This window comes from Lipophrys pholis (genome assembly GCF_963383615.2).
Source record: "Lipophrys pholis genome assembly, chromosome: 18".
Classification (NCBI taxonomy): domain Eukaryota; kingdom Metazoa; phylum Chordata; class Actinopteri; order Blenniiformes; family Blenniidae; genus Lipophrys; species Lipophrys pholis.
In genome coordinates this window covers 26,785,206-26,797,460 of record NC_137646.1, presented here as the reverse complement: position 1 = coordinate 26,797,460, position 12,255 = coordinate 26,785,206, and the positions used below count along the sequence as shown (strand labels likewise).

The 12,255-nt window shown below is 48.5% G+C and overlaps 1 protein-coding gene across 2 annotated transcripts in view; it reads right to left on the bottom strand.

Moving 5' to 3' along the window:
- Window positions 1-5,233: 5,233 nt before the first annotated feature.
- LOC308123858 (voltage-gated potassium channel subunit beta-3-like) overlaps window positions 5,234-12,255 on the bottom strand; it is a 15,739-nt gene continuing 8,717 nt past the window's right edge. For both annotated transcript variants that reach the window (XM_080486570.1, XM_080486571.1), the window contains 7 exons: window positions 9,448-9,534; window positions 9,260-9,345; window positions 8,524-8,644; window positions 8,315-8,409; window positions 7,091-7,211; window positions 5,955-6,043; window positions 5,234-5,868 (listed from right to left, as the gene is read on the bottom strand). In XM_080486570.1, coding sequence (XP_080342696.1) covers window positions 5,776-5,868; window positions 5,955-6,043; window positions 7,091-7,211; window positions 8,315-8,409; window positions 8,524-8,644; window positions 9,260-9,345; window positions 9,448-9,534 — 692 coding nt within the window. In that variant the 3' untranslated portion in view covers window positions 5,234-5,775. The remainder of the gene's footprint in view (window positions 5,869-5,954; window positions 6,044-7,090; window positions 7,212-8,314; window positions 8,410-8,523; window positions 8,645-9,259; window positions 9,346-9,447; window positions 9,535-12,255) is intronic.

The following is a 12,255-nucleotide window of genomic DNA, read 5'->3' as shown; positions in this document are numbered from 1 at the left end:
CGGCCCACTGCGCGGCCCACTGGGTCTTCTGAAGGAAAGATGGTTGTCGGAGTCTCCTCAGGTTGAGCGTAATGTGCTGGACTATGTCAGAACCTTTCGTGTTTTTCGTCTGGCTCAGGAAAATCTATCGCAGGCTCAGTCTAACATGAAGCGTCATTACGACAAAAGATCTGTACTGAGGGTGTTCAAACCAGGTGATCAAGTTCTGGTGCTGTTGCCATTGCTGGGATCCAGTCTGCAGTGTTGGTTTACAGGTCCATATGAGGTGGAGCGTAAAACTAGTGACTCTGATTACGTGATTAAAACTGGTGTGTGTCATGTGAACATGCTAAAGCGTTACTTTGGAAGAGTTGACTCCCCTGTGCCAAGTGTGAAGCTCCCCCACCGTATAAAGTGTGAAGCTCCTCCACCGTATAAAGTGTGAAGCTCCCCCACCGTATAAAGTGTGAAGCTCCCCCACCGTATAAAGTGTGAAGCTCCTCCACCGTATAAAGTGTGAAGCTCCCCCACCGTATAAAGTGTGAAGCTCCCCCACAGTATAAAGTGTGAAGCTCCCCCACCGTATAAAGTGTGAAGCTCCCCCACCGTATAAAGTGTGAAGCTCCCCCACAGTATAAAGTGTGAAGCTCCCCCACAGTATAAAGTGTGAAGCTCCCCCACCGTATAAAGTGTGAAGCTCCCCCACCGTATAAAGTGTCCGAGGTACTGACTGATTGGAAATCCTTCTTGTCCCACTAATCAGCGTCTGACAGGGGAGATATTATTCAGTTAATTGAGGACAGTTTTCACCCGTTTTCAGATTATCCCCGTCAAACTTCTGTCTTAGTCCATGACATTGGTGTTCAGGGTCGGTCATGCGCCCATCAAACAACATTCCTATAGGATCAATCCTACCAGAGCTCGAATGCAGCAGGAGGTGAGCGACCTTGCAGAGCAGGGGTTAGCTGTACCAAGCACCAGTGCGTGGAGTTCCCCCTGTGTGTTGGTTCCAAACCCTGACGGCACTCCGAGATTCTGTACGGATGTCCGGAAGGTAAATGCCGTCACAGAACCTGATTCCTATCCATTGCCAAGAATGGAGGATTGTCTCGATAGAGGGGGTTCTGCTAGATATGACACTAAACTAGACCTTTAAAAGGCTCCTGGCAGGTTCTTTTATCACCTCGTGCTTCAGACGGCTCAGCTTTTGTTACACCTGACTCGATTCTCCAGAATACTGTGATGCCATTTGGACTTCCAAATGCTCCTGCACCATTTCAGCGCCTCGTGCATGAAGTTCTTGCTGGAGTGGAAAGCTGTGAGGTGTATCTGGATGATGTAGTTGCCTCTTCATCCACCTGGCCAGATCATCTGAGGTCGTTTGGGCCAGGCGCCGCTCACTCTTAACCTTGCAAAGTGTGAGTTTGGTAAAGGAACTGAGTCATCTGGGAGGTGGGTCAGGACCAGGCCCGTCCTGTAGCAGCTCAGGTTCAAGCTGTGGTGGAGTTCCCTGCTCCTCAATCCAGACGAGCGTTGCGAAGGTTCCTGGGCAGGTGAGGGTACTATAGAGGGTTCTGTAAAGAATCTTCTGAGGTTGTTGCTCCCCTCACTGCCCTAGTTAGTCCACTAAGGAAGTTTGTGTGGACCCCCGCTTGTCAAGCTGCTTTCCAGTCAGCTGAGGCTCTGCTGTGGAGCTCGCCGGTTCTCGCGGCGCCCAGGTTTTCACGTCCTTTCACACTAGAAGATGGTAGTTTGTGGGGGGCAGGTGCGGTTCTCCTGCTAGAACATGAACAGGAAGTTGGTCATCCCATCTGCTACTATTCAAAAAGTTCAACAAGCACCAGTTGAACTACAGAACCATTGAAAAGGAAGCACTGGCCTTGCTACCCGCCTGCAGAACTTTGACGTTGATTTGGGTTCTAGTTCTCAGCCTGTGCAGGTTTTCACAGACCACAACCCGCTGGTGTTTCTCTCTAATGAAACTCTGACCAGAGACTCGTGCGGTGGTCACTTCTTTTGCGAGACTTTAATTTACAAATTAGACATAAAAAGGGACAGAAGATGTGTTGGTGGGTACTCTGTCTGTAAATTAGAAACCCTTGGGGGGTATTTAATTCTTGGGAAAGGGGGTGTTACGACTGTGGTCGTATGTGTGTGTGTGTGTGTGTGTGTGTGTGTGTGTGTGTGTGTGTGTGTGTGTGTGTGTGTGTGTGTGTGTGTGTGTGTGTGTGTGTGTGTCCTGTGCCATTCTCCAGGTCAATCAAACATGTAAATAGGGCTGTGCCGTCCCGACGACCTGATTGGCCAAACTCAGGAAGTCCTCGGTTCAAAAGGAGGAAGGATGACGTCACAGAGGGGGCGGAGCTTGGATCAGAGGGGCGGAGCCATCTTCATTCTGCCAAACAGCCAGAGTGCAACCTGCAGAGTGAGTTAGTGGAGTGAGTTAGTGGAGTGAGCTAGTGGAGTGAGTTAGTGGAGTGAGCTAGTGGAGTGAGTTAGTGGAGTGAGTTAGTGGAGTGAGTTAGTGAAGTGAGCTAGTGGAGTGAGTTAGTGGAGTGAGTTAGTGGAGTGAGTTAGTGGAGTGCGTTAGTGGAGTGAGCTAGTGGAGTGAGTTAGTGGAGTGAGTTAGTGGAGTGAGCTAGTGGAGTGAGTTAGTGGAGTGAGTTAGTGGAGTGAGTTAGTGGAGTGAGTGAGTTAGTGGAGTGAGTTAGTGGAGTGAGTTAGTGGAGTGAGCTAGTGGAGTGAGCTAGTGGAGTGAGTTAGTGGAGTGAGCTAGTGGAGTGAGTTAGTGGAGTGAGTTAGTGGAGTGAGTTAGTGGAGTGAGTTAGTGGAGTGAGTTAGTGGAGTGAGCTAGTGGAGTGAGTTAGTGGAGTGAGTTAGTGGAGTGAGCTAGTGGAGTGAGCTAGTGGAGTGAGTTAGTGGAGTGAGTTAGTGGAGTGAGCTCATTTCTGGGTTAAATCGTTTCTCTTGTTTCTGTTAGAAAGGAAGGAAAGACTTTGTTTGTTTTCCTTTTGTTGTTAGGAAAGTTTAACCCCTGACAGCATCGGGTGGTCGATAGTTTGTTTGGATCGTAGAGCTCACTCTTAGATTAACTAGTTAAGAACTAGTTAAGAACTCACCATTTGCTTGTTGTAAATAAACACTATTGCACTGAGAAGTAGTTTGTGGCTGTTTGGACCAATGGAGTGCTGGTATTTCATGTTGCTCTCCAGGAGCTCCTAGGCTGGGGAGGAACTGGGACTTCATAAAACTAGACTGGAACGAGGTACATGGTGCTTATGATACTTTCATGGAAATCTTTAGTGTAGTACACAATAAAAACTGTCCAATTCGGCAATTTAGTAAAAACAGCAAAACAATAAAATGTCCGTGGTTAACCAAGTATTTACAAAATACATGTAAGAAGAAAAATACTCTATAGAGACAGTTTATTAGAGTAAAAACAGAATACTCTGAAAGCAGATATAAAACATATCAAAATAAACTGACCCATATACTAAGAAACTATATGATACCAATCTATTATATAAAAACAAGAAGAACATGAAAGGAGTATGGGGAATACTAAACACTATAATCAAAGGTACTACAAACAATAATTCATCTCCAAACTATTTCACTGATGAACAAAGACAATCGTAGTTTGAAGGATGTTGACACCAGATCACATGAACTGAACCAACCATTCCTGGGGAGTTTCACGTACCGCAAACATTAACAAAGGCAGGCCCTCGATGTACACACTGCTACACACCACTACACACTGCTACACACTGCTACACACCACTACACACCGCTACACACCACTACACACTGCTACACACCACTACACACTGCTACACACTGCTACACACCACTACACACTGCTACACACCACTACACACTTCTACACACCACTACACACCACTACACACCGCTACACACTGCTACACACTGCTACACACCACTACACACTGCTACACACTGCTACACACCGCTACACACTGCTACACACCACTACACACCACTACACACCGCTACACACCACTACACACCACTACACACCGCTACACACTGCTACACACTGCTACACACTGCTACACACCACTACACACCACTACACACCGCTACACACCACTACACACCACTACACACCGCTACACACTGCTACACACCGCTACACACTGCTACACACCGCTACACACCACTACACACCGCTACACACCGCTACACACTGCTACACACTGCTACACACCACTACACACCGCTACACACCGCTACACACCGCTACACACCACTACACACCGCTACACACCACTACACGCCGCTACACGCCACTACACGCCACTACACTCCGCTACACACTGCTACACACCACTACACACCGCTACACACCACTACACACCGCTACACACCGCTACACACTGCTACACACCGCTACACACCGCTACACACCGCTACACACCGCTACACACCGCTACACACCGCTACACACTGCTACACACCGCTACACACCGCTACACACTGCTACACACCGCTACACACCGCTACACACCGCTACACACCGCTACACACCGCTACACACTGCTACACACCACTACACACCGCTACACACCGCTACACACCACTACACACCGCTACACACCGCTACACACCGCTACACACCGCTACACACCACTACACACCATTACACACCACTACACACCGCTACACACTGCTACACGCCACTACACGCCGCTACACACCGCTACACACCGCTACACACTGCTACACACCGCTACACACCGCTACACACCGCTACACACCGCTACACATTGCTACACACCGCTACACACCGCTACACATTGCTACACACCACTACACACTGCTACACACTGCTACACGCCACTACACAACACTACACACCGCTACACACTGCTACACACCACTACACACTGCTACACACCACTACACACCACTACACACCGCTACACACCACTACACACCACTACACACCACTACACACCACTACACACTGTACAGCCTGGGTCCTGGGTGTTGGACCGGATCCTGACCAGCTCCGCTCCTGGTTTCCGTCTGGTCCAAGGTGACCCGGGGTCACCTGCCTCACCGCTCTGTGGGCGGAGCTTCTTTTGACATCAGCTGCTGGAGAGGCTACGAACCGACGGAACACCGCAGGTGACACATTTGTGTGTGTGTGTGTGTGTGTGTGTGTGTGTGTGTGTGTGTGTGGGTGTGTGTGTGTGTGTGTGTTGTACACAAACACTCCTCAGATCCACTTTAAATGAACTTTATTGATAAGTTGGCAGAAATGGGAAGTTATAAGATGTTCACATGATGTCATTGCTTCAGTCTTATTGTGAAAATACAGGAAGGAAGCACATAAACAATAAAGATTTCCACTTCCTGTTTGTGCATCTGTGGTTACCATGGAAAGGCACGCCCACCACCATCAAATGTACTTTAATGGAAAACTCAAAGAAGTAAACTCTGTGTGTGTGTGTGTGTGTGTGTGTGTGTGTGTGTGTGTGTGTGTGTGTGTGTGTGTGTGTGTGTGTGTGTGTGTGTGTCCTATAAAACATTAAAGGGATAGTTTGAATACATTTTTACTCGTTATCCTGAAGTTTATCAATAAAGTTTCAATAATCAATAAAGCTGTATCGTTACTTATAGTTGACTATTGAGGATTGCTGATTGTTGGATTGTTTGTTATGAGGTAAATCTGCTCCCGTCTCCATGGCGACGCCCCTTCAGCTCCGGTTAGGTCCGTCTCCTTGACGACGCCCCCACATCTCCACCCCATTGGCCCCGGCCCCCTCAGCTCCGCCCCTCTTTCTTGCCTGTCCGTGGCTTGTTGCCAAGCAATGCGTCCATCTCTGCGATGAGGGGCGGAGTCAGTTGAGACAGCACCTGGTGAGAGAGCAGCCGGCCAATCAGAGCCTCCGACTGGAGCGGCAGCAGGATGCAGGGATGTGATTGGACGAGTGTGTCGTTACCCTGATGGAGCCCAGATTCTCCAGAAGCTGCTCCGTGTTGGAAACTCCGAGAAGAACCGAGCTCACCCCCTCACTGCGCAGACACCAGGCTGCAACCATACGACCATACGACCATACACAACCATACGACCATACCACCATACACAACCATACGACCATACACAACCACACGACCATACCACCATACACAACCATACGACCATACGACCATACACAACCACACGACCATACACAACCACACGACCATACCACCATACACACGACCATACGACCATACACAACCACACGACCATACCACCATACGACCATACCACCATACACAACCATACGACCATACGACCATACCACCATACACAACCATACGACCATACGACCATACCACCATACACAACCATACGACCATACCACCATACGACCATACACAACCATACGACCATACCACCATACGACCATACGACCATACACAACCACACGACCATACCACCATACACAACCATACGACCATACGACCATACACAACCACACGACCATACACAACCACACGACCATACCACCATACACACGACCATACGACCATACACAACCATACGACCATACACAACCACACGACCATACCACCATACACAACCATACGACCATACACAACCATACGACCATACGACCATACACAACCACACGACCATACCACCATACGACCATACGACCATACACAACCACACGACCATACCACCATACACAACCATACGACCATACGACCATACACAACCATACGACCATACCACCATACGACCATACGACCATACACAACCATACGACCATACCACCATACAACCATACGACCATACACAACCACACGACCATACCACCATACACAACCATACGACCATACACAACCACACGACCATACCACCATACACAACCATACGACCATACCACCATACACAACCATACGACCATACACAACCACACGACCATACGACCATACACAACCACACGACCATACCACCATACACAACCATACGACCATACCACCATACGACCATACACGGAAACACACAGTAACACAGGTGAACTCTGTGTTACTCTGTGTGTGTGTGTGTGTGTGTGTGTGTGTGTGTGTGTGTGTGTGTGTGTACCTATCGCCAGTTGTGCTGCGGTGCAGTTCAGTTTATCCGCCAGCAGGTGGAGATCTTTGATTTTACTGAGCTGCTTCTTCCCCTCATCACTGTAGAGACGCTCCTTCAACCAGGAGTAGCCCTACACACACACACACACACACACACACACACACACACACACACACACACACACACACACACACACACACACACACAGTATGCAGTTCCCTTCACCAACTTTTCACCAAAACTCTCGACTTGCAGGTTAAAATGAGAGAAGATTTGTCGTCATCAAGGATCAGGTGAGAAGGTTCTAACCCTCTGTGGAACCTGGAGCTCCGTGTGAGCAGCTAGGCTACTAGCCCCTCTCTGCTAGCACTCTGCTAACCCCTCTCTGCTAGCACACCGCTAACCCCTCTCTGCTAGCACACCGCTAACCCCTCTCTGCTAGCACTCTGCTAACCCCTCTCTGCTAGCACACCGCTAACCCCTCTCTGCTAGCACACCGCTAACCCCTCTCTGCTAGCACTCTGCTAACCCCTCTCTGCTAGCACTCTGCTAACACCTCTCTGCTAGCACTCTTCTAACCCCTCTCTGCTAGCACTCTGCTAACCCCTCTCTGCTAGCACTCTGCTAACCCCTCTCTGCTAGCACACCGCTAACCCCTCTCTGCTAGCACTCTGCTAACCCCTCTCTGCTAGCACACCGCTAACCCCTCTCTGCTAGCACTCTGCTAACGCCTCTCTGCTAGCACTCTGCTAACCCCTCTCTGCTAGCACTCTGCTAACCCCTCTCTGCTAGCACTCTGCTAACCCCTCTCTGCTAGCACACCGCTAACCCCTCTCTGCTAGCACTCTGCTAACCCCTCTCTGCTAGCACTCTGCTAACACCTCTCTGCTAGCACTCTGCTAACCCCTCTCTGCTAGCACTCTGCTAACCCCTCTCTGCTAGCACACCGCTAACCCCTCTCTGCTAGCACTCTGCTAACCCCTCTCTGCTAGCACTCCGCTAACACCTCTCTGCTAGCACACCGCTAACACCTCTCTGCTAGCACACCGCTAACCACTCTCTGCTAGCACACTGCTAACTCCAAGTTAGCGTCACTATCGTGATAGCCGTTAGCTCTTATCGATGCTAACTAGCCTCTCAGGTAGCTACATTACTGAAACACTGAGCAGAGTCACATAAGTAGTAGAGTGTGTACTTCAGAATGTGTATTTCAGTGTGTAGTAGAGTGTGTACCTTCATGGCGGCCCTGGAGCTCTTTGGAACACCCTCGTTGTATTTCCCCGTTAGCAGCCCGCAAGCTAACGGGGACCAGGTCATGGCCCCGACCCCTGAGAGGAGAACCCATGGTGAACCTGTGTGTGTGTGTGTGTGTGTGTGTGTGTGTGTGTGTGTGTGTGTGTGTGTGTGTGTGTGTGTGTGTGTGTGTGTGTGTGTGTGGTTACCGATCTTGTGGTAGAGTTCCGGCAGGTGCAGCTCCACCTTCTCTCTCTGGAAGTAATGATACTCGGCCTGTTCGCACACTGGAGGAACCAGATTGAACTGCCTGGCCACCGAGTACGCCTCCTGCAGGCCCACACAGGAACCACAGGTTCTCACACAGGTTCTACAGGTTCTCACACAGGAACCACAGGTTCTCACACAGGTTCTACGGGTTCTCACACAGGAACCACAGGTTCTCACACAGGTTCTACGGGTTCTCACACAGGAACCACAGGTTCTCACACAGGTTCTACGGGTTCTCACACAGGAACCACAGGTTCTCACACAGGTTCTACGGGTTCTCACACAGGAACCACAGGTTCTCACACAGGTTCTACAGGTTCTTGAGATTCCATGTTAACGTGAATTTGTTGATTTGGTGTTTCCCCTGCAGGTGGCGCCCTGCATATAACTAACCACTGCTGCAGTGCAGTTTGTTGTCGTGGCGTTACCATAGCAACACCTGCATCCCGCCGGGCAGCGACAGTTCCTACATCAACCTGAGTGTAACCTGGAACCGTTCTACCGCTTGGCGCGGAGCCAGGAAGCACCAGTAGCACCACAACGTCTCAAGACAAGACAAACGTTCTCACGTGACATTGGTGTGTGTGTGTGTGTGTGTGTGTGTGTGTGTGTGTGTGTGTGTGTGTGTGTGTGTGTGTGTGTGTGTGTGTGTGTGTGTGTGTGTGTGTGTGTCACCATGATCTCCACAACGTTCCAGCGGGAGGTTCCCCAGTACATGGCCAAACCCTGATCGATCACAAAGGTCATCGCTCGAACGATCTCTGCAACGACACCACACACTCAATACACACGTGTGTGTGTGTGTGTGTGTGTGTGTGTGTGTGTGTGTGTGTGTGTGTGTGTGTGTGTGTGTGTGTTCTCACCCTCCATGGGTGCGTTGATGTCACTCCTGTTGGCGAACACGATGTCCACGTAGTCCAGCTGTAACCTGGACAGAGAACCTCGCAGACCTGCAACATGCTCAGCTAGTTACTGGGCTGGTCAGTTGTCTGTTGGTTGGTTGGTTGGTTGGTCAGTTGTCTGTTGGTCGGGTGGTCGGTTGGTCAGTTGGTCAGTTGTCTGTTGGTCAGTTGTCTGTTGGTCAGTTGTCTGTTGGTCGGTTGGTCAGTTGGTCGGTTGACTGTTGGTCAGTTGTCTGTTGGTCAGTTGGTCAGTTGTCTGTTGGTCGGTTGGTCAGTTGGTCGGTTGGTCAGTTGGTCGGTTGGTCGGTTGGTCTGTTGGTCAGTTGGTCGGTTGGTCGGTTGGTCAGTTGGTCGGTTGGTCGGTTGGTCGGTTGGTCAGTTGGTCAGTTGGTCGGTTGGTCGGTTGGTCGGTTGGTCGGTTGGTCAGTTGGTCAGTTTGATGAAATCAACATGAATTTGCTCCTCTCACATAAGGGGTTCCACAAGGTTCCATATCAGGGCCCCTGCTTTGTCCCACTGGGTTCTGTCCTCAGGAGACACAGCGTCTCTTTTCACTGTTATTTGGACGACAGCCAGATTTATGTCCCACTGAATAAGAAAGATGTCCCCTCACTGTCCCCTCTCCTGTCCTGCCTTGAGGACATTAAAGCCTGGATGGTTTTTAACTGAGGTGACTGAGGTGTTCTGGCCCAGTGGCTCCTGGGAACCCCGTCTTTTGGACCTGGGTCCCCTGGTTCCACATGTGAAGCCAGTGGTTCTGAACCTGGGTTTTAGAATGGACAGTGGTTTTAAACTGGACTCAGATGAGGACAGTGGTTCAGTCCAGCTTCTTCCTCCTCAGAAGGTAAAGACCATTCTGGTCCAGCAGCACTTTGAAACAGTAATCCAGCTGTTAATCCCTCCCGGCTGGATTACTGGAACGCAGTACTTTATGTTGGAGTCGGCCAGTCGTCCCTCGCTCGTCTCCAGTTAGTCCAGAACCCTGCAGGACACCTTCTACCTGGAGCAGGTAAGACGGAGGACAGAACCCCGTTCTGGAGTCTCTCCACCGGCTGCCTGCTCAGTTTAGAATTCCTTTATTTGTTTTTAAATCTCTGAATGGTCTGGCCCTGCCCCCCCTCTCTGAGCTGCTCCACCCCTACACCCCTACAGCCCTACACCCCTACAGCCCTACACCCCTACACCCCTACACTCCTACACCCCTACAGCCCTACACCCCTACACTCCTACACTCCTACACCCCTACAGCCCTACACCCCTACACTCCTACACCCCTACACTCCTACACCCCTACACCCCTACAGCCCTACACCCCTACACTCCTACACCCCTACACCCCTACACCCCTACACCCCTACAGCCCTACACCCCTACACCCCTACACTCCTACACCCCTACACCCCTACACCCCTACAGCCCTACACCCCTACACCCCTACACTCCTACACCCCTACACTCCTACACCCCTACACCCCTACACTCCTACACCCCTACACCCCTACACCCCTACACCCCTACACTCCTACACCCCTACAGCCCTACACTCCTACACCCCTACACTCCTACACCCCTACAGCCCTACACCCCTACACTCCTACACCCCTACACCCCTACACTCCTACACCCCTACACCCCTACACCCCTACACCCCTACACTCCTACACCCCTACACCCCTACAGCCCTACACCCCTACACTCCTACACCCCTACACCCCTACACCCCTACAGCCCTACACTCCTACACCCCTACACCCCTACACTCCTACACCCCTACACTCCTACACCCCTACACCCCTACACCCCTACACCCCTACACCCCTACACCCCTACACCCCTACACCCCTACACCCCTACACTCCTACACCCCTACACCCCTACACCCCTACACCCCTGCTCGGTGCCTCCGGTCAGCTGATCAGCTTCTTCTGGAGGTACCGAGGTCCAAACCAAAGCCCAGAGGGGACAGAGCCTTTTCTGTTGCAGCCCCTCTGTTGCGGAATGAGATCCCCCCCCCCCACCACCCCCCCCCCCCCCCCCCACTGTCCACTTTAAAACTCATCTTAATTAAGTAAATAAATAAGTAAGTAAATAAATAATTAAGTAAGTAAATAAGTAAATAAATAAATAAATAAATAAATAAATAAGTAAATAAGTAAGTAAATAAATAAATATATAAATAAATAAGTAAGTAAATAAATAAATAAATAAGTAAATAAATAAGTAAGTAAATAGATAAATAATTAAGTAAATAAATAAGTAAGTAAGTAAATAAATAAATAAATAAATAAGTGAATAAATAAATAAGTAAATAAATAAATAAATAAGTGAATAAATAAATAAGTAAATAAATAAGTAAATAAATAAGTAAATAAATAAGTAAGTAAATAAATAAGTAAATAAATAAGTAAGTAAATAAATAAATAATTAAGTAAATAAGTAAGTAAGTAAATAAATAAATAAATAAATAAGTGAATAAATAAATAAGTAAATAAATATATAAATAAATAAGTAAGTAAATAAATAAATAAATAAATAAGTAAATAAATAAATAAATAAATAAGTAAGTAAATAAATAAATATATAAATAAATAAGTAAGTAAATAAATAAATAAATAAGTAAATAAGTAAGTAAGTAAATAAATAAATAAATAAGTAAATAAATAAGTAAGTAAATAAATAAATAATTAAGTAAATAAATAAGTAAGTAAGTAAATAAATAAATAAATAAATAAATAAGTGAATAAATAAATAAGTAAATAAATAAGTAAG